This window comes from Manis javanica, chromosome 2 (assembly GCF_040802235.1).
Source record: "Manis javanica isolate MJ-LG chromosome 2, MJ_LKY, whole genome shotgun sequence".
NCBI classification, from domain to species: Eukaryota; Metazoa; Chordata; class Mammalia; order Pholidota; family Manidae; genus Manis; species Manis javanica.
Window position 1 is genome coordinate 123,765,873 of NC_133157.1, and position 23,082 is coordinate 123,788,954.

The 23,082-nt window shown below is 38.1% G+C and overlaps 1 protein-coding gene across 9 annotated transcripts in view; it reads left to right on the forward strand.

Moving 5' to 3' along the window:
- Positions 1-22,347, forward strand: part of UPF2 (UPF2 regulator of nonsense mediated mRNA decay) — a 167,803-nt gene extending 145,456 nt beyond the window's left edge. For 6 of the 9 annotated variants that reach the window (XM_073229317.1, XM_073229314.1, XM_073229315.1 and 3 more), the window contains exons 19-22: positions 6,024-6,191; positions 14,577-14,718; positions 16,200-16,320; positions 21,076-22,347. In XM_073229317.1, the coding sequence (XP_073085418.1) occupies positions 6,024-6,191; positions 14,577-14,718; positions 16,200-16,320; positions 21,076-21,085 (441 nt within the window). In that variant the 3' untranslated portion in view covers positions 21,086-22,347. Of the gene's footprint in view, positions 1-6,023; positions 6,192-14,576; positions 14,719-16,199; positions 16,325-21,075 lie in introns of those variants that run through there. The other 3 variants (XM_037001163.2, XM_073229312.1, XM_073229313.1) reach the window with 3 other exon arrangements.
- The last annotated feature ends 735 nt before the right edge of the window (positions 22,348-23,082 follow it).

Here is a 23,082-nt window from a genome sequence, read left to right on the forward strand (position 1 = left end):
GTATTTCTTTTTTGGAGAACTGTTCAGTTCCTCTGCCCATTTTTTAATTGGATTATTTGTTTTTTGTTTGTTGAGGCATGTGAGCTCTTTATATATTTTGGACGCCAAGCCTTTATCAGATCTGTCATTTACAAATATATTCTCCCATACTGTAGGGTTCCTTTTTGTTCTATTGATGGTGTCCTTTGCTGTACAGAAGCTTTTCAGCTTAATATAGTTGCATTTGTTCATTTTTGCTGTTGTTTTCCTTGCCCGGGGAGACATGTTCAAGAAGAGGTCACTCATGTTTATGTCTAAGAGGTTTTTGCCTATGTTTTTTTCCACGAGTTTAATGGCTTCATGACTTACATTCAGGTCTTTGATCCATTTTGAATTTACTTTTGTATATGGGGTTAGACAATGGTCCAGTTTCATTCTCCTACATGTAGCTGTCCAGTTTTGCCAGCACCATCTGTTGAAGAGACTGTCATTTCGCCATTGTATGTCCATGGCTCCTTTATCAAATATTAATTGACCATATATGTTTGGGTTAATGTCTGGAGTCTCTAGTCTGTTCCACTGGTCTGTGGCTCTGTTCTTGTGCCAGTACCAAATTGTCTTGATTACTATGGCTTTATAGTAGAGCTTGAAGTTGGGGAGTGAGATCCCCCCTACTTTATTCTTCTTTTTCAGGATTGCTTTGGCTATTCGGGGTCTTTGGTGTTTCCATATGAATTTTTGAATTATTTGTTCCAGTTCATTGAAGAATGTTGCTGGTAATTTGATAGGGATTGCATCAAATCTGTATATTGCTTTGGGCAGGATGGCCATTTTGACGATATTAATTCTTCCTAGCCACGAGCATGGGATTGAGTTTCCATTTGTTAGTGTCCCCTTTAATTTCTCTTAAGAGTGACTTGTAGTTTTCAGAGTATAGGTCATTCACTTCTTTGGTTAGATTTATTCCTAGGTATTTTATTCTTTTTGATGCAATTGTGAATGGAATTGTTTTCCTGATTTCTCTTTCTATTGGTTCATTGTTAGTGTATAGGAAAGCTACAGATTTCTGTGTGTTAATTTTGTATCCTGCAACTTTGCTGTATTCTGATATCAGTTCTAGTAGTTTTAGGGTGGAGTCTTTAGGGTTTTTTATGTACAAAATCATGTCGTCTGCAAATAGTGACAGTTTAACTTCTTCTTTACCAATCTGGATTCCTTGTATTTCTTTGTTTTGTCTGATTGCCGTGGCTAGGACCTCCAGTACTATGTTAAATAGCAGTGGGGAGAGTGGGCATCCCTGTCTAGTTCCTTGTATTTCTTTGTTTTGTCTGATTGCCGTGGCTAGGACCTCCAGTACTATGTTAAATAGCAGTGGGGAGAGTGGGCATCCCTGTCTAGTTCCCGATCTCAGAGAAAAAGCTTTCAGCTTCTCGCTATTCAGTATAATGTTGGCTGTGGGTTTATGATATATGGCCTTTATTATGTTGAGGTACTTGCCCTCTATTCCCATTTTGCTGAGAGTTTTTATCATGAATGGATGTTGAATTTTGTCAAATGCTTTTTCAGCATCCATGGGGATGATCATGTGGTTTTTGTCTTTCTTTTTGTTGATGTGGTGGATGATGTTGATGGATTTTCTAATGTTGTACCTTCCTTGCATCCCTGGGATGAATCCCACTTGGTCATGAGGTATGATCCTTTTGATATACTTTTGAATTCGGTTAGCTAATATTTTATTGAGTATTTTTGCATCTACATTCATCAGGGATATTGGTCTGTAATTTTCTTTTTTGGTGGGGTCTTTGCCTGGTTTTGGTATTAGGGTGATGTTGGCCTCATAGAATGAGTTTGGGAGTATTCCCTCTTCTTCTATTTTGTGGAACACTTTAAGGAGAATGGGTATTATGTCTTCTCTGTGTGTCTGATAAAATTCCGAGGTAAATCCGTCCGGCCCCGGGGTTTTGTTCTTGGGTAGTGTTTTGATTACTGTTTCATTTTCTTTGCTTGTAATTGGTTTGTTTAACTTTTGTGTTTCTTCCTTGGTCAGTCTTGGGAGGTTGTATTTTTCTAGGAAGTTGTCCATTTCTTCTAGGTTTTCCAGCTTGTTGGCATATAGGTTTTCATAGTAGTCTTTAATAATTCTTTGTATTTCTGTGGAGTCTGTCGTGATTTTTCCATTCTCATTTCTGATTATGTTGATTTGTGTTGACTCTCTTTTTCTCTTAATAAGTTGGGCTAGAGGCTTATCTATTTTGTTTATTTTCTCAAAGAACCAGCTCTTGGTTTTGTTGATTTTTGCTATTGTTTTATTCTTCTCAGTTTTGTTTATTTCTTCTCTGATCTTTATTATGTCCCTCCTTCTGCTGACTTTAGGCCTCATTTGTTCTTCTTTTTCCAATTTTGATAATTGTGATGTTAGACTATTCATTTTGGATTGTTCTTCCTTCTTCAAGTGTGCCTGGATCGCTATATACTTTCCTCTTAGGACTGCTTTCGCTGCATCCCACAGAAGTTGGGGCTTTATGTTGTTGTTGTCATTTGTTTCTATATATTCCTCGATCTCTATTTTAATTTGTTCATTGATCCATTGATTATTTAGGAGCATGTTGGTAAGCCTCCATGTGTTTGTGAGCCTTTTTGCTTTCTTTTTACATTTATTTCTAGTTTTATACCTTTGTTCTCTGAGATGTTTGTTGGTAGAATTTCAGTCTTTTTGAATTTACTGTGGCTCTTTTTGTGGCCTAGTATGTGGTCTATTCTGGAAAATATTCCATGTGCACTTGAGAAGAATGTGTATTCTGCTGCTTTTGGGTTAGTGTTCTGTAGATGTCTGTTCAGTCCATGTGTTCTAATGTGTTCTTCAGTGCCTCTCTCTGCTTACTTATTCTCTGTTGTGTTATCTGTCTTTCAGAGTGAGTGGAGTGTTGAAGTCTCCTAGAATGAATGCATTGTATTCTAGTTCTTCCTTTAATTCTCTTAGTATTTGTTTCACATATGTTGGTGCTCCTCTATTGTGTGCTTATATATTTATTATGGTTATATCCTATTGTTGGACTGACCCCTTTATCATTATGTAATGTTCTTCTTTGTCTCTTGTTTCTTTCTTTGTTTTGAAGTCTATTTTGTCTGATACTAGTACTGTAACACCTGTGTTTTTCTCCCTATTGTTTGCATGAAATATCTTTTTCCATCCCTTGACTTTTAGTCTGTGTATGTATGTCCTTGGGTTTGAAGTGAGTCTCTTGTGCAGCATATAGATGGGTTTTGTTTTTTTAACCATTCTATTACTCTGTGTCTTTTGATTGCTGCATTCTGTGCATTTACATTTAGGGTGATAATTGAAAGATATGTACTTATTGCCATTGCAGGCTTTAGATTCATGGTTACCAAAAGTTCTAGGGTAGCTTCTTTACTACCTAAGCATCTAACTTAACTCACTTATTAAGCTATTATAAACACAGTCTGATGATTCTTTATTTCTCTCCCTTATTCTTCCTCCACCATTCTTTATGTTAGGTGTTTTATTCTGTGCTCTTTTGTGTTTCCTTTGACTGCTTTTGTGAGTAATTGATTTTATTTTTTGCCTTTAGTTAGTATTTGGTTGGTCTGCTTTCTTTGTTGTCATTTTATTTTCTCTTGTGACATCTATTTTGCCTTAGGAGTGATATTCCATCTAGAGCAGTCCGTTTAAAACATCCTGTAGAGGTGGTTTGTGGGAGGCAAATTCCCTCAACTTTTGCTTGTCTGGGAATTGTTTAATCCCTCCTTCATATTTAAATGATAACGTGCTGGATACAGTGTCCTTGGTTCAAGGCCCTTCTGTTTCATTGCATTAAATATATCATGCCATTCTCTTCTGGCCTGTAAGGTTTCTGTTGAGAAGTCTGATGATAGCCTGATGGGTTTTCCTTTGTAGGTGACCTTTTTTCTCTCTCTGGCTCCCATTAGTACTCTGTCCTTGTCCTTGATCTTTGCCGTTTTAATTATTATGTGTCTTGGTGTCCTCCTTGGGTCCCTTGTGTTGGGAGTTCTTTGGGCTTCCATGGTCTGAGATACTATTTCCTCCCCCAGTTTGGGGAAGTTTTCAGCAATTATTTCTTCAAAGACACTTTCTATCCTTTTTTCTCTCTCTTCTTCTTCTGGTACCCCTATAATGTGAATATTGTTCCGTTTGATTGGTCAGACAGTTCTCTTAGAACTCTTTCATTCCTGGAGATCCTTTTATCTCTCTCTGCCTCAGCTTCTCTGTGTTCCTGTTCTCTGGCTTCTATTCCATTAACAGCCTCTTACACCTCATCCAGTCTGCTCTTAACTCCTTCCTGAGATTGTAACTTGATTCTTTAGCTCTTGCATATTTCTCTGCAGGTCCATCAGCATGGTTATGACCTTTATTTGTAATTCTTTTTCAGGAAGATTGGTTAAATCTATCTCCCCAGGCTCCCTCTCAGGGGTTGTCTGGGTGATTCTGGACTGGATCAGTTTCTTCTGCCTTTTCATTGCTATAGAGGTAGTCGTAGGCAGTTGACACTTGTGTTAGCTGGGAGAACAAAGCCCCTTCCTGCTTGCTGGTCACCTTGCCCTCCTCAGAGCAGCTTCTGGTTTTATTTCCTGAGCTGCCACGGGCAAAGGCCGCTGTCAGGGCATCCCAGAGCCTGCCGGGAGGGGCAGGCGTGCCGGGTGTGCTCTCCTGCGAGAACGGCAACCCTTGGCACACTGTCCCCGCTTCCTCTGTATTTGCACGCCGGCGGTGCCTCTTAGTCTGGCCCGGGCATCTGCAAAGGAGGCTCATGGCGGTTGCTGTTGGGCTCAGCCACTCTCAGGCTGCTCCCCTGCTATTGGGGCTGCACCTGAGGGGGAATGGACACGAGGCTGTTTATCGCCATGAGGAGCTTCAGAGCTGTGCTGCCTCCCAGGAGGCTGGAGCACCTGAATTTCCCCAGGATTCCCAGCTGCTGGGCTGAGTGTCCCGGGACGCTTCCGTCCAGCCGTTAGGCTCCTTTCCCTTTAAGGCTTTCAGAAAGCACTCGCTTTTCTTTTGTCCCAGGGACACCAGCTTTGGGACCCACTCGCAGTTTTTACTGTTCCGTTTCCCTAATACCCAGCACACCACGCAATGTGTGTCTGTGCTCCTCATGCGGATGACTAGGGCTGGGTATTTAGTAGTCCTGGGCTTCCACTCCCTCCCCACTCCGACTCCTTTCCTCCCGCTGGGGATCTGGGGTGGGGCGGGAACTCAGGTACCACTGGGCCGCAGCTTGTATCTTGCCCTCTTCATGAGGCGCTGAGTTCTCATGGATGTAGATGTAGCCTGGTTGTTGTACTGTATCTTCTGGTCTTTCTTTTAGGAATAGTTGTATTTGTTGTATTTTCAAAAATATATATGGTTTTCGGAGATTTCCACTGCCCTACTCATGCCGCCATCTTGGCTCCTCCTTAGAGGCTGTGTTTTTAATATTAATATCTCCAAGGCTAACTCACACGAAGTCTTCATTGAAGGTTTGTTTGAATAATTGGTTGATCAATCCAGTTCAAGTATTAAAAATAATCGGTATTAACAAACATGCAGTTAATCAGAACATAGGTAGCTTCAGTTCTTTCTTAAATTGTAACTGAGTTCCTGCTGTGTGTAAAGCACTGCTAGAAAACACCTGGGAAAGTGTATATAGTGATGAACCCTACCAGTCTGGTGAGGAGTTCTCACAGATGAGCAGGCAGTTATGACAGTGATTTTGAAAGAAAATGTCTGCTGTGAGTATGCAACAGTGCATTTGAGGAACAGGGAAATTTAATATAACCTGTAACATTGTGTGTTTGGGCTTGGGAGAGGCTAGAGCAATAAACAGGAACCAAATTACATAGTTCTTCCAAGCCTCTGTAAAGGTTTGAAGGTAGGGGACAATTCCGCTTTGATCTGCATTTCAGAAAGATTACGGCTGTGATGATTATCATGTTTTAAGAAATGTAGCGCTGAATTGTTTGCCATTTATATTTACATATATCTGTGTACTATAAAGTATTTATATTTTTTTATTTCTGTCTTTAAGCAGCGAAGTGGCGAATCTGTTAAAGTACATCAACTTGATGTTGCTATTCCCTTGCATCTCAAAAGCCAGCTGAGGAAAGGGCCTGCCCTTGGTGGTGGGGAGGGAGAGGCAGAGTCTGCAGACACAATGCCATTTGTCATGTTAACAAGAAAAGGCAATAAACAGCAGGTAAGAAACTGCTTCATATTCACAATTGATTGTAATTTATCAAATAGAAGTAGTAAATTTTTTTGATAGGTTCTAAATTCTTTTTTTTATAAGGAAAATGAGTTGGAAACATTTAAAATAGTGGTAGAAATAATTTTATCTATTGTATAGAAGATACATCTGACTTGTATCATCGATAATTTTTAATGGAAAGGATTAAATTCATATGTATTTGTTGGAATATATAAATACCTTGACTTTTGGTGAGAAGGTTTCATAAATAAGCTCGGGGTGAAAGAGCAAAGGAGGATAGTGACAGATGCATCTCAGGAGGATACTCAGTTGCCAAGATTTCTCTTGAACATCATTGTTTTTGGTTTGACCCCTAAACCTCCATTTCCATACTGCCTCCCTTACTTTTCCTTACAGATAGTCCTCAAAATCTTCTCCTTGAGTACTAAGCTGTTACTACAGGCAGTAAAGTACAACTCCAAGACACAACTCTAAGATATATATTACTAATTCTATAAATACTTTTTTACATTTTAACATTTCTGAAAACAGGCTGCCCCTTAGAGTTGATGGAATCTCTCGATAATTGGCAACATTTTTTCTGTTTTAGTGGTATATATAAAATAATTAATGGAATTTTAGATTCTATGAAATGTGACAATGATCACAGCTTATCTTAGACAAGTCCAGTACCTGGCTTCCACATTCTTTTAGATTATCATTTAACAGGTACTTACTGTCTGCTTGCTGCGCACCAGGCACTGATCTAGACTTTTAGGGAAGTCCACCATCCCCACCCTCAGGCCAGGCATGAGCTCTGTCATTTCCCCACTCCCCATAGGGCAGTCAGCCAAATTCCTTCCTCTCTTGGGAGCTTTCTTTCTAGTGTTAGGAGGCAGACAATAAAGAATTTACATAATGTCAGGTTGGGGAGAATGCTGTGAAGGAAAATAAAGCAATGTAAGAGGCAAAAAAGCAACTAGGGTGGGGAGGAGGCTGTGGGAGGTACCTCTGCATTAGCTGGGATGGCAGGGGAACTCCTCTAATAAGGTATCATCTGAGATGGAAGGGATATTCTGTTCCCTCCCCACCAGTACAGTCTCACACAGGTAATGCCTAAATTAATTTTTATCTCTGCTCTTGTCAGGTAATTTCTCATTTACACAAAGGATCAAAGTTGTACTGTATACCATTATTTTGCTATAGTGCCAGTGAATCTTGAGATATAAAAACTATACACCATAAAGATAGGGGGAGTCTAGTAACCGTAATGTCACTCACGTAATTGTAGATTAATGATACCAAAAAAAAAAAGCTATACACCAATTCCAGTGATAGAATGGAGGGCTAGCAAAGGCTTACATCATGATTCATGTTAATAGTTAACTTTGATTTGGTTCAGAGCGCTACTGTATCTTTTTCAGACACTGTCTTCCTAATTCCTTTCCAGTCATTAGGGCATTCCTTCATCCCTGCCTCTGGTGTATGTGCTTTCAGGGAAGTCCACCATCCCCACCCTCAGGCCAGGTGTGAATTCTGTCGTTTCCCCACTCCCCACCCATCCTCCACTCCATTCCTAGAAAAATAAGAACTTTTTTGATCAAGACCCTAAAAGTCAGTGTGGGACTGAGATCTTTGCAAACTGCTCACTTTAGAGCATCTCAAACTGCTAATGACCGTACTAACCAGGATTCACAAAGCCCAGAGCTTTTGTTTTTCTTTTCTAGGGACTACTTAGTTCTTTGAGCTAGACTTCTCTGTTTCATTTGGCCCATTTTAGGTCTGCTTCATTCTTTTTTCTTTAAAAGGTCTCAGCCCTTCCCTTCCCTACCTAACTTCTGCAGATTTTCTTGGCACAGAAAGGTATTTTTTTTAATTGTGAAGGGCCATACATGGCAACTTCAGTTAGACCCACCTTGATTCCCTTTCCTGTACAGCTACTGAACATTTGTGTTACATTGGCACTTCTGAGCTTAATTTTTCTTATCTAAAAAGGGGGTTAAGGAATATCTTTCCCTGAAGATCACAGCACACAGCAGCAAATAATCCATTTTCTTCATTTGTCTCTCCCTTTTCTAAGGCTCATGTGAAAACTCATTATACCTGTGTTAACTTGTGCTCTGCATTTGACTCTTTCAGAATATGTAGGCATAATTAAATCAAAACCTACCTAAACTTTTGAACTTTGAAAACTAAATTCATTTTAGCAGTCCTCAATTCTAAATTGTATGGATCAAAATAAGACTGTTTAGTTTTTAGAAGGAATATTTTTGGTTTGAAGGAAATAGATTTTATACTGTGTAATCCATATAACTTTACACAAAATGAGGAGTGGGGAAGTCCATGTTTCTTAAAATGTGAGATTTTGTTTAGATGTTAAGGAAACATTTTTATTGGACTTTATTAAAAATATTAGCAAACATGAAATGAGAATTCAGAGTACTTGGTTATTAAGTAAAGTTTCCACTCATAAACTTCATTTGAAATTTTGAAAATGTTCAGTTTTAAGAACATTTGAAGAAACATTACTGGTATATTGTGGTCTGAAAAAGAAAGTATATTTTGTTTTGGTTTTTATTTCTTTATTTGATTTTTGGGTGTTGGCCCTTCTGGTGCAACAGTTTTTCTAGAAATGTGAAATATGTTGCCTTATAGGAATCTTTAATTCTTAACTGAAAGATTTTTTTGTGCACCAAATAGAAAAACTTTCTTCTGTAGTCATTAGAAAAATAAAAATTTGCACCAGTGAAGTGAGTAGTTGAAAAGAAAGGATAATGCTATTGATGATTTATTTCTTTCTAGATTTGTTTATGTAGTAAAGTAATGAATCAAAATGTTTGATAATTAAAAGTTCTTGTGCAAAAGAACCATTATGTAATATTTTAAAGAGCTTTTTTATTGTTTTAAATAAATACACAATATATTATATTTTAATACTTGTAAACAACCCACTTATTGTAGTTAATATTTATAAGGAGTCATTTGTTTTACATATCTTTTGGCTAGAGTAATTGATACCTATCACAATAACTTGGGATTATATATGTTTATGTGGATACATTTTTTTTTCATATTTCAACTACAGTTATGAAGCAGCTTTAAAGTAAAACCTAAATCAATTTTATTGCCATTATCATGTTCCAGGAAATCTAGTTTGAATGACTTTAATCTTTTTGTCTAATAATTTACTATAAAGCAGTATGTCTTTTTTATTTTAGATTTTTTTTTAATTGAGATATCATTGATACACAATCTTATGAAGGTTTCACAAACAGTGCATCTCTTCTGAAAGTTTCTTAGTAGCTTTATGGTAAATGACTTAGGGCAGCATCAGGAAATTTGTCTCTTGTGCTATCTGTACTTACTGCTCTCTCTTTTCTATTTTAGCAGATAATACTTGAGAACTTTTCCTTTTGTAAAACTTGTGTAAAGTGGTAAAACATGTTTTTCTCTTTTATTTATAGTTATTTCCCTTTAGAGGATCTAGAATTTTCTAGAATAAATTGTTTTGTAAATGAATAGAAAGTCTACATTTTCCACATTTTTTGACCAAATCATTATGAAATTTTCTTTATAATGTTTTATACTCTTTGATTAGTATGATTAGTACCATTGTCATTAGGCTCATCATTACTGAATTATGAAGGAAATTTCGAATATTATCAGGAACCTAATAAGGAGAAAAAATGGTCACCCCGTTTTTCTCTCTGAATATGTTAATATGGTGACAGATAAAAGCATCTTAGAATTCCAGGTTGTGATTTCATGGGAATCAAGAAATTATCAATCCATATTTCTTACTGGGCTGCTTTGCTTGAGTGTTTTGTAAACAGTAATGTGTCATTCCCTCTGTTTGCATATATTTATAAATGTTTAAAACCAGTTAGTACAGCCACTGAGAAAATACCATCCAGCTGATAAAGAGAATGTTGTGATGTTGGGGTCTCTAATTTGCATAAGAAACTCAGACTTGCACCCCTCTTTACCCTTAACCATCTCAATCAACTATAGCATCTTACTTTATACTAGTAACAGAGAATGACTTAAAATTTAGCTGTCAAACCTAGCCCACTGCTTTTTTTTTTTCTCCAGCTGTGAGCTCAGAATGGCTTTCATATTTTTAAATGGTTGTTAATCTAAGTACCTACCTTGATTTTGTTTCTTGGCATGCAAAACATACAATATTCACTATCTGGCCCTTTACAGAAAAATCTAGACCCCTGTTCTAGGTTTAAAAAAAAAACTAAAGAAGAAAAAGAGACTGAAGAGCAAGTCAACCAAATGAAATGGGAAAGCTTTAATTGGATCCTTGTTTCAAAGGGAAAACAGAGAAAGACACTGTTGGAACAATTGTGAAATTGGGTTATGTATTTGGAGAGTGTATATGTGTTCATTATACTCTTCTTTCAACTTTAGTTCACATTTGAATTTTTTCATAATAAATAGCTGGAAAAACTAAAAAAAAATAATTTAGCTGTCATTCTCAAAGCTTAATAGGTATTTTGTATTTCACTGAGACAATGCTCAACATTGTCCAGAATTCCTACCTATAATAAAAATAATAGAGTAATTGAAATAATAATAGCTAAAACTTACTGAATTTTTATTGTAGTTGAAGCATTATTCTTTTATATTTAATCATATCTCTAAGATTAATGTATTTATGTGGTTCTGTCTTTATTGATTTATACTGACAGGTTAGATTTTACTTAGAGTTAGTTCTACCTCAGATATATCTGCTCACCAGATTTCATAATTGTTCTAATAAGGGAAGATTGGAAAATTGCTTCAAGTCTTCATTTTGGAAACTGTTCTCATAGTTGTGGTCTTTCTCTCTAGAATTTGATATCTCTCTCTCTGTGCTATCATGGTAGTTTGACCCAACTATTCACAATATCTATTTCAATAAAACTTTTCTCTACCAGTGGTTTATAGTGCCTGGATATGGAAATACAAAGGCATCAGAATGCTTTCCACAGAAATAGTGCTGAAAATAAAGAATTTAATTATGAATTAATTATAATATGTCACACTCATATATAGGAAGAGTAAATTTACTATGACGTTTTTGTTTCACATATTAGACACATGTAGAACATCTGGCAGAAAATTCATTTTTAACTGAACTTTTTCACTTTTGTGTGTGTCTTCTTGAATTTTGAATAATAAATTAAAGGTTTATTGTAGGAAGTGATGCCATTTTGTTTAAGTTTGTTTCAGTTGTTCTTGTTAGTGTAAATAAACATTTGCGGCAAGCCCTGTCTTTGCATTCCTGATAGAGATTAAACACAGTTAGACGGTAGTTAAGAATTTCAATTTCTGCTTGTTTTTCTGAAAAGAGGGTGATTTTTTAAAAACCAACTTATTTTATTTTGCTAACAAATTGATTTCCAGAATGTATAGGAAGTAATGGGGAAGACTATTACTCCGAACTTTAATGGATTATTTAAATGCATTACTAAATGGGTTAGCATTTACAGAGTGCCTACTGTGTGCTGAGTGCCATACTGAGCACTTTACACATTTTATCTCATTTCATTTTCTCAACAGCCTTAAAAGATGGCATTTCTTTCTTCATTGTGTAGGTGAGAAGAAGAGCATTCACAGGTGATTAGCTAGGCCATAATAAGTGATAGGGCTGAAGTGTGAATCCAGTCTGTGACTACCCAAATCCCTGTTCTTAACTTCTTTCTCTTTGCTGTGCTGCCTGCAAGTGTGTATTTCAGGAAAGAACTGATTGTAATGTGAAAATGACAGGAAACCTGCAGAAGGGGCAAAGATAGCATAGAATTCTAATTGTGGAAGGAGGAGAAATTGACCATAATCAGACCATATACACTAGAATTTAGAAATTACCCACAGCCAGCAATTTTTAAAGAAGATGCTGTTCAAAAGGAGTTCTGTTTTGTTTTGTTTATATTGAAGTGCAGTTGGCATGAGGTGCTTTCTTAAAATGCTATGTTCATGGTTATAGAACAAGGAAGGGTAATCCCACTGCCTTGTTGTAGGAAAACAACTGTTCACTTCCCTTTCTATCCAGAAGAAAGATTTCAACCTGAAAAGGTAGGTTAAATATTAGGTAAAATTAGGCAGTATCAAAAAGGGATAATTTATCTACTTTAAATGAGTTCATTTTCAGGCACAAACAACTTATATCCTGAAGGACTGAAAGACCTATATGTGATTGTAGACCAGCTGTCATTAAAATTAGAAGTCTTACAGAATGGAATAGTCAGAAGATTCATAGTGGACAAATATTTGCTTTTTTGAAGAACAAGGAAAAAGTACTGTACAATCCAGCAAACTTGATGTTGATTTTTAGCATAATTCTAGATTTTTTAAACAATCTTAGTCATTAGGAAAATGAAAATAATACTGTATACTCACTAAAATGGCTAAAATTAAATAGGCTGGCCATACCTAGTGTTGACAAGGATATGAAGGAACCAGAACTCTTATACACTGCTAGTAGAATGTAAAGTGGCACCACCACTATGGAAACCATTTTTGCAGTTTCTTAAAAAATAAAATATACCAGATATTCCCAGCTTTTCCATTCCTAGCATTTTTCATTTAAGAGAAATTAGAACATATGTCCTATGTGCTGAGTGTCATAGGACATATGTTCTAATTTTTACACATTTGCACATGAATGTTCAACTAAATTTAATAGCACCACAGATGTTAACAACAGATAAACTAGAATATTCATACAAGAGAGGGTTACTCTGTAAAAAAAGTAATAAGCTGTTGGTAATATGGCAACACGGATGCATCTCAGAATCACTGGACTAAGTTTAAAGAGCTGGACTAAGTAAAGTAAGTATTGTATGATTCAGTTTATATAAAATTGTAGAAGGTACAGGCTAATCAGTGACAGAAAGCAGATGAGCAGTTGCTTGGGGCTGGGGGAGGGATGAGATGCGTTACAAAGGGACAAGAGGAACCTTTGGAAATGATGGATATGCTCATTGACTCCATCCACTGATGTTTTCTTGATTTGTATGCATTTCTCAACTCAAATTGACATTTTAAGTAACGTATTTTAGATATGTTAAGGACACCAAACTAAAGTTTAAAAAAAGGTTTTGAGCTCACAAAATAGAAAGAGATAGTTACAAGGATTCTGTACTAGACTACTAAGAGCAAGTCATGTCAAACTAAGTTCACTGGAGAGCAGGGGTGAGGTCTACAAGGTTGGTAACTAAGAGGACTCTTCTTCAATTATATTATTCTTTTGGTATGTGAGACATTTAATTATCTGTGAACTAAAGATGAAATGTGGTTAGTTGGATTTATAGATAATTTCATGCCCACACTTTATATTTTTTGACCTTAGTGTATCTGGTCTGGTGCTTTTAGTTCTAGGTATTACAGTTTAAGAGAAACATTGACAAACTAAGTGCCTCTTCAAAGAGAATACCAAGAGAGAACATCTGAGCTAATACAAAGAGTCAAATTGTTAAATCAAATTCTAATGAATGAGAGACTTTATGCAGTGTTAAGCTTTACTAATAATTTCAAGGATGCAGGCATTCAAAAGGCATAGATCAAGCAGAGAGAGCTCTGGGATCCTGAGCACAGCTCCTAAGTCTGTCCTTTCTGCATGAGACATGCCTTTGGTCTAGTATTAGGGGAAGTGCCTTACGTGAGGTATGCAAGTTATACACTGCTGAGAGAATTTAGGTTATGAAGCCATCTCCATTTTATACTCAAATAATTAAACAGCTTACTTAGTTTCCAGGGAACCATGGCCCATAAATTCATAGATTCTATCTAGGTTTGTTTACCCTGCACAATCCTAAACCAGAGACATCCTGCTAAAAACAACAACATTCCATAGATAAGGACTCTACTGTAACAGAGAAATAGATCTCATAGGTCTGTTCCTAACTTCTCCTTTTCAACATCACAGCTATCTTAAGAAATATTAAGAAAGTTTGTTAATACTAAAGGTGGACTAGATTTGTTGTATATGGTTCAAAAGGCAGAACTGATTCCAGTGGATAGAAATGAAAAGGATGTATATTACAGCTATATATAAAAAAGCCTTTCTGACAGTTACCCATACATAATATCTAGAGGCTGGAAAATGATATCCTTTTGCTAGATGTGTGCTTCCAAACAGGGTACCTTAAAGAGGAGCTTCTGCTTTTCATGGAGGCTGAAACTTACCATCTCCTACTTCCCATCTAACCCTAAAGGGTTTGTCTCTAGTAGAGTAATGCTGTTATCTGTGCTCTCAGATGATACCATCTTTATTGACTTAGAGGGAAAAAAGACATTAGTATTATTTTTCTAAACTCATTTAATTCTACTTCCTATTTTATTTTAAATGTTTTTCTCTCAGTGTTCTCAAACCATTTGTGATTTCTTTGTTACTTTTTTTCTCAGTTTAAGATCCTTAATGTACCCATGTCTTCCCAACTTGCTGCAAATCACTGGAACCAGCAACAAGCAGAAAAAGAAGAGAGGATGAGAATGAAAAAGCTCACACTAGATATCAATGAACGGCAAGAACAGGAAGATTATCAAGGTATAAAAGCCTTTGTAGGACAGAAGTGGGTACTTTTGGTGCCTTTTGGGCTTTTTAAATATAGAATATCAAAGTTGTTATTCTCTACCTTTTCATGTCATGTTTGTATATATTAAGCCTGAGATGATTGTTTTTTTATATTCCATTCTGTCTTTACTTTTCTCTCGCTTTTTTGAAAAATAGCCATAATGAAGTTGTCACCGTAGTTTGATAACTTTAATTTGGTTAGGTTCCATACTGTTAGAGCTTATGTTTGCAAGTGAAATAATTTTTTAAATTAAAATATCATTGATATACAATCTTATGAAGGTTTCACGTGAACATTGTGGTTTCAACATTCACCCATATTATCAAGTCCTCACCTCCACATTGCAGTCACTGTCTATTAGTGTAGTAAGGTGCTATTGTCTTCTCTGTGCTGTACTGCCCTCCCTGTAACCTGCCTATATTATGAGTGCTAATTATAGCACCCCTTAATCCCCTTCTCCCTTCCCAACCCCTCTCCTTTGGTAACCACTAGCCCCTTCTCAGAGTCTGTGAGTGTGCTGATGCTATTTTTATACTCCACAAATGAGTGAAGTCAAGATAATAATCAATTTTTAATTGCCTCATGTTGCCAGTCAGTTGTGAGCAAATGAATTCAGAAAATATTTATTATCTCATTTTTGGAATCCTGGTCTCAAGGACCCCATGTTTCTTTAGATTTGAGGGTTTACTCAAATTATTAGGATTCTGGTTTTATGCAGACATACCCAACATTCTTGAATTAACTAGAGGCTTATGTATAGATCCCATGGACACCGCACTAAGACAGCATTCCTGTGGCACCCAGATTTTAGACCCATAGCATGGCTCTCTATATAGCACTGTACTGCCTGATTTTTGTGCAGGAGATTGTTGTATAAATAAATACATGGTTTTCCATCTTTAAACCCCACTTCTAGAATCTTCTCTTCCAATTGATATCCAACATTATTAATAATAATAGTTAATAGTGTAAGTGTTCACTGTGGGCTGATCCTATTTTATGTACTTCTTCAAAGCATAATCATCACAGTCCTATGAGATGAGTGTGCATTATCATCCCCATTTTACATTTAGGGAAACTGAACTGAGAGTCCCATAGCTGATAAGTGACAGAGTTGGGATTTGAACCCAGTATCACCTGGCTGTAAACACTGCACGCATTCCTATTGCACTGTACTGCTTGTTATAATGTTTTACTGCCTCAGAAGACACTTGATAGTAGCCAGATTGACAGTAAGGGGAACACTGGCTACTAAATGATAGTAAAGAACCTCTCATCTCTTAATGTGCTCTTTCAGTACTTGTGAACAATTTTAGTCTGTATAATGGTTATTTTTCTTTCATTAGCTACTTAACAGACTGATAAATTTGATCTACCTTGAGTTTTATTTGCTTCATGGGGGGAATACATTTACCAGAGTTAACCACCGTTTCTGTTTTGTTCCTAATTACAGAAATGCTGCAGTCTCTCGCCCAGCGCCCAGCCCCAGCAAACACCAATCGTGAGCGGCGGCCTCGTTACCAACATCCAAAGGGAGCACCTAATGCGGATCTAATCTTTAAGACTGGTGGGAGGTAGGCCTGAGTCTCTTAGCTCTTTGTTTTGTGTGATGTCCATGTGAATGAATTAGATAGTTCTGGATTATACTTAATGATAAAGGTCTAATTATTAACAAAATAGAAAGGTCTTTGAGTTGTAGATACTGAGAAAAGAAAAGCTGTCTATAAAAGTTGCAGTTTTGCTTTTGTTTTAGTCTTGATTTCAGCCACACTGACCTTAGCTTTTGCCCTCTGAATGGACTTCTTTGGACTTTAAAATTTTCTCTTTTGCATATATAGAGAGGACTAGTTACAGATTAGTTTGAGAGAAATCATACACTTGGTGTTAGGATCTCTTGGGTCACAGTTAGGTAATCTTAATGTTTACAAAAACTCAGACCCTTTTGCTGGACTTTAAAGAATATAACTGAGCTTGTTATAAGGTATTTTGTTTGTTTTTTAAATTATAAAATGTCCAGCTGGAATCCGTGTCAGTTCTACTTAAACTTGAGTTGCTTAATGTGAAATAATTTAAACTCTACAAGGAATTTCACACAAAATATGTTCCCTAATAAGACCTCATTCATCTATTTTTAAGGATTAAAATTAAGTTTTTCTGGGATCTGATCTAAAGACCCATCCATACTCAGTCAACTCAGTTTTCCATCTCATGGTCAAGTTATCAGCAGTGACATTGGCTTTGCTGCTTCTTCTGATCCCTCAGGGCATTTTTGTTTAGACTGTACAACAACTCCAAGAGGTCAGCTTATTACCAGGGGTAGGAGAGCAGGTATAGTAGGGAATGTGCTGGGGTAGAGGGAGTTCATCGTGGAGAGCAGCAGTGGGAAAATGCAGACGTTAGAGCCTGTGTCTTTTATTCACTAAATATATTTGTGTGTTCCTGATACCATTTTTCTTTGAATTACATGCTCTGACAACTAATGAAATTGTATTTAGAAAATTGGCTTGTCATGACAGTCTAGGAGTCTTTTATTTAACATATTGAACATCTGTTGAGTTTAATGTTTTCAGAAATTAATTAGAAATGATGTACAAACTCATCTAATTAGGCATAATAAGATATTGGGTTGTTTTTAATTATCCAAACTTCATTAAAGTCCTTTAATTAAACCATTTATTGCTGCTAAAATATAGAAATTTGCTAGGTTAACGGCATGAAAATTTTAGTTTCCTGCTTTTGTATTTTCTTAGAGAGCTCTAAGTATATACCATAGTGTTCTTGATAGTGTCTGTCCCCTTTTCTTGTCTTTGTGATTGGAGAACAGAACTATGAGGAGATCCATTAATACCTAATCCCTTCTCAAACCAGGTATTGCAAGTGTAGTGTTGTGTCTTTGTTTTTAGATGTTTGGGTAACTTCATATAATCAGTGAATGTGACGTTTGATTTATAATTGATCTTTACAGTAAAATTTGCTCCCCTCAGCTTACATTCACCTAGCACCTGCTACAAGTTCAGTCCTGCATTGCAGAAAGTTAAAAAGTAGAGAAAGACAAAGTACCCTCAAGCTTATAGTCCAGGGAAAAACCAAGTATAGGTGCTTGAAAGAACTAATGCTGTCCTAGTCATGTATTTATCTTTAAAAAGTATTGCTCAAGGGTCTGTTAAGTACCAAACATTTCTTAAGCAGTGGGGAACATAAACATGGGAAGGCAGACCTGCATACTTCTGTATGCTGTAATCATGTGTACAGCACATAGGGGTATGCCTTTCTTGATTTGCTACCAGTTAGAAGTCTTTGTTAGCTTTCTGTTTTCCTTCCCCACTCCCTCCAACTCTCCTTAGGCAGACTTGAGAGAATTGGCCACCTTTGCTTTTCCTTTCCCACATCCCCTGCGTGTGGCAGATTGTGGGCTGCAGCCTCCCTGCCATTCTGTGACTACCAGCTCCCATGCTTCATGCGCAGCCTCCTAGGCCATCTGGGCACTTAGCCTATGGACCCTCCTTGGTTTCTTGATGAGCTCTCTTCCCTGCCTTCTGTGGCTCTGCTGCTTCTGGTCTTTCTCTTCCCTCCCTGGCTCCTCCTACTCTTGTATGGACCCCTTTGTGGCTTTGCCCCTGTGTTCCCAGCCTCCTCTCCTGTACACTCTCCACAGGAAGTGCCCCTCCTGTGGCTCAGTCCCCACATCTCTAGCCAGTGTCTCACAGTGTCCTTTCTGACTGCATATCTAGCTGTCTCTAGACAACCACTTGGATATCTTGGGGGAACATAAACCGCTGTGTGTTCCTGCCACCAAGCCCTTCTCCCCTGTCCTCTGGCTCAGTGAATGGAAGCACTGCCCACCCAGTTGTCCAAACTAGAAAGGATATTTTAGTTTTGGCTTTTCTCTGTCCCTCAATTTCCATATCCAGTTAATTAGTAAATCCTCTGATTCTACCAGTGAATGGCTCTCACTCTTGCCCATTTTATTTTACCTCCCCTGCTGAGACCAGAGGTATAAGTTACCATTACCTTTCACTGGATTCTGGCCTGCAGCGTCCTGATCTGCTTCTCAGTCTCTGATGTCAACCCTTTACATTTCTCTTTCTCTGTCTGATTAGGTGAGCTCTTCTTTGGCTCCTTCTGGCTTGTAGAATGAAGTTCAAGCTCCTGACCTGGTTACTACAGCCCAGCATGGTGGGTCAGTGCTTTCCTTGTTGGCTTTATCTCTTGATTTTCTTTCTGTTCCTACTAATTGGCCTTTTATTTCTGGTTATGTTCCTTTTGCTTCCCTCTGTTTGGAGCCCTCTTGGTGCTTTCCTGCCAGATGCCTGCTGATCCTCCTCGATAGTCTTTAGTCTGACGTATGCTAGTGCATGTGCTGCCCTGGCTCAGTGTATTTCTGCAGACCTTGTCCCACTTGGCTGCCTGAGGGCAGAGACGTAGCCTTACTTTGTTTTCTGTTATGGAGCCTTCATAGCCCTTGGTGCCTACACATAGGAGATAGGAGATACACAGTAAATATTTGTTGTGTGGACAAAGGGACTTCCAAAAATCTGTTTAGTCATGTAATAAACTATCTCCATACATTCTGCTCCCTAGCTCTTCTCCCCCAGTTTGCTGATTTCGTGAGAATCCCAGTTCTGGACCTACTCTCTCTACCTGTTTTAAATGTCTTCCTAAAATCGTAACTAAAAAAAATACCTTGCCCATCGCTCTTAAAATGGCCCTCTGCAAAGTATTATGGTCTTTTCAAAGCCAGTGCTCTTCAAATGCAGCTGTACATGGACATTGTAAAGGAACAAGTAAATGTGTATATATGTGAGTTTTTGAGTCTTCCAAGCACCAAATGTTCCTTGCCATTATTTAGCCTTAAGTTTTAAGTGAAATTCAGCTGGTTGAAAGAACATAACTGATCGAATGGCGTCTCCTGGTGGTTTGTCTCCTCTGTGTTTTCTTCTATTTTTAACACTGGGCCAGACTTAGCAGAAAGATGTGTATCTGGAGTGGTGGTTCTCCAGATGAACATGCTGAGAGGTGTGTTCCTGTGCAAGGAAGGAAAAGAAAATTCCATGAATGAGGTCTGAGAAACCATTTTAGCCATTTTCAATTTGACTTTTGGTTAGTGTTTTTTTCTTTTAATTAGTTACTGAGATCGTTGACGTTTGGAACTGTTTATTCAAGCAGCCCAAAGTTTTCTTATCTGTGTTTTGTTAGACTCTCAGTTATTAATTATAAAGATTTTTATGTTTTTGAGTCAGGGGATCCTCAGTATAAGTCTGTAAGTTAAAATTTTAGTCCTTATTACTGGAAGTGATGCTCTAACAAACTATAGGCTTTACTTCTAATGAGATAAATGGCAGTAGCGCCAAAGTAAAGCAATTACCCAGGTAGGTATTCTGTGGCACAAGATGTTTTCTACTGCTGGTGTTGAAAAAACTGTGACAACACTCCATCTTGACTGCAGGAGAGAGAGGTTTTTTTCCTCTCAGGGAATACTTGGGTTACTGACCTTTCTCCCATTCAGTTCAGTTCTGCACAAGTTAGGGATATATCCAGCTGAAGATACTTCTCGTATTTGCATTTTATTGTTTGAAAGCCTCTTGCTAAGGTAACTTGCCTTGTGCAAAAAAAGCTGGCTTAGCCTGCTTGGGCTGCCGGAAGGATGCCCCACAGACTAGTGGCTTAAACAACAGAGCTGTTCACTTCACAACATGGAGGTGGGGACCCAAGACTGCCACGTCTGCAGGGTGGCTCCAGCTGATGCTGTGAGGGAAAATCTGTTACACGCCCCTTTCCTGGCTTCTGGTGGTTTGCCAGCCATCTTTGGCATTCCTGGACTTCTGCAGAGCTATCCCACCTCTGCCTTTATCTTCGTCTATCATTCTCCCTGTGTGTGTGTCTGTGTCCAGATTTCCCCTTTTTACAAGGACAGTCGTGCTGGATTAGGGACCCAGCCTATTCGTTTGGCCTCGGCTTAGCTATGTACATCTGCAGTGACCCTATTCCAAATCGGCCACAAACTGAGGGACTGTGGGTTAGACTCCAACGTAGGAATTTGGGGGAGGCAGTTAAACCATAACACAAAACATGAATTCTCAGCATCTCAGAAAGTAGTTTGTAGGAAAGATACCAGGACCGCACCTTCCAGCCGCCATCTGAACTGCTCTTGGTAGTGCCCCTCTGCTCCTGCTGTGTCTAGTCCCATAGCAGTTTGTGTGCTCCTTAAAATGTACAGAGTTGTCTGGAGACATCAGAAAACAGTAGTTGGTGGTGTTTAGGGGGCCTTTTCTTGCTGGAGCTTTGTCCTCAGTGCTAGTTCTTTAATGCTGCCTTGTTTGTGCCTCTAGGAGACGTTGATCCAGCAGCACGTGTCATTTCATTAGGTCCTGTATCTGATGTTGTGGATAGTGGAGTCCTCCAGCAATTGAGTGAGAGCAGTGGACACATCTCAGCATGTCGGTCTAGAGAGTTGCGAATCTAAACCTTGGACAGGCTGGGACCGTGAGGCGGAAAGAGCAGCCTCTGCCAACACCGGAACAAGCCCACGCTTCCAGATAAGGCGGAAAGGCCTTTTGTAATGGAAATCACGTGAAGGTTAATCTTCTCTTGAGAATGGCAGTCAAGAAATGAGATGGTTAACTTGACTCCTGAGCAGTTACACCAAGGAGAGCGTCAATGAGATGACTGAGCCGGAGAAGAAATGGCTGTAATGGTAATGGTGTGGGGGAAATGAACTTGAGTTTTAAACTTGGTTTGAGTTACAGTGTCTCTGAGTTGAACATCCCATGTTGGAAGAAGCTATATTTGGGGGCTCCAGGACTACAGTAGAAAAGTATAGAGCAAGCAGTAAAATCTTCTATAAAAACTTACATGCAGGACAACAAATGATGAAAGATACCAAATACCAGATAATCCATCAGGAAGGCTTTTGTTTAGGAATTTGTTTCAAGAGGAACAAGGGATAAGGGAGGAAAATTGGTTTCATCCATCAGAGTCAGTAATATAAAATTGCCTGTTAGGGTAAAGGGTAAATGCGTAGTACACAGAGCTCGCGAATTCTGGTGGCTTTGGGGGAGTCTAACACCAGCCTAAGAACAGGGAGGGTTGAGCCCATTGTAAGTATCATTGAAAACAAGCAAAGTGCCAGTCAGCATGTCACAGAAAACGGACAAAGGACAACAAGATGTGGATCAAAAGATTTTTGTTGACCTTCATGGGTTTACAGCCTCTGTCTCTAAACAAAGTATGGAAACAGTAAAGCATTTGTTTGCCTTTGTTTTTGTTTTGTTTTGTTTTGTTTTCCCCCCACTGAATAGAAATGAGGATTCTCAGTCTGTTCTGGCAATCTGTTAATTTATTAGGATAGTCGTCTTTCGTTTGCTTTCTGATAGGCATAGTAAATTTAGTTAAAGAGCACATCTGTATGCTACAACTTGATTACAACTTTTTTTCCTAGCTATTTTGCCTTTTTTCTTTTACCATGTTTCTGTTTCTGCATGTAGACTTAACTAAGAAACAAAAATGTAAAGTTGTAACATTTCACATGGAAATGCTGCCCGATCTTCACCAGCTTCAAAAATCTGACCTTTGCCGATGCTGCAATAAAGTGTTGTAATTTAGACTTGTTGTGGTTTTTTTTGTTGTTGTTGGTTGGGTTTGGAAACCTGTTAAATGGGTAGATCAGTCTCTTCCAGGGTCATCTTCATCCTCTATAAGCAATACCAGATGATTTCTTCAGTGTTTCGCTACTAGTGCTGCCCGCCCTTCAGCATTCTGTGTTTGCCTTCTTGTCCTAGGCCTCTGAGGTAACTTACCTCAGTAGCTTTGGGTCAGTACAAAAAGTAGCCTGTGGAGTCCAAGAGAATAAACATTTTCAGAACACACTTAAAGTTGGTTAAGGTGGAATATGTTGGCCCAGCACGGGCTAGCATGAGGCAGTATGATTTTACCTGTGTGTGTGCATCAGGGTTGAGAAAAAGCCTCTCTAAGGCAGGCAGCTCAGAAAGCAATTGCAGAATCATTTTCTTCAGTTCCCTTCCTGGTGTTCATTCCAAGGCTGACTTATACAACCAAAAGAAGTGACCATCATCACTGTTGCTAAAATTTCTAAAATTCAACTGAGAGTCAATAGAATTTGAAAAGAAATAGACTTTTAATAAAACAAAGTCTCAAGACTTCATTTAATTCTATTGACCATGTTTTCCAGCCTTCATTGCTCCCCTGTATTCTATTACTTGCTATTCTGTGTTGGGGAGAGTTTTACAAGTTTTGTCATTTTTATAGTGTTTCCAAGTTTTAAATTGTTAGAGGGAGTCAGAGATACTTCTGCTATATATAATGCATAAGACAAAATA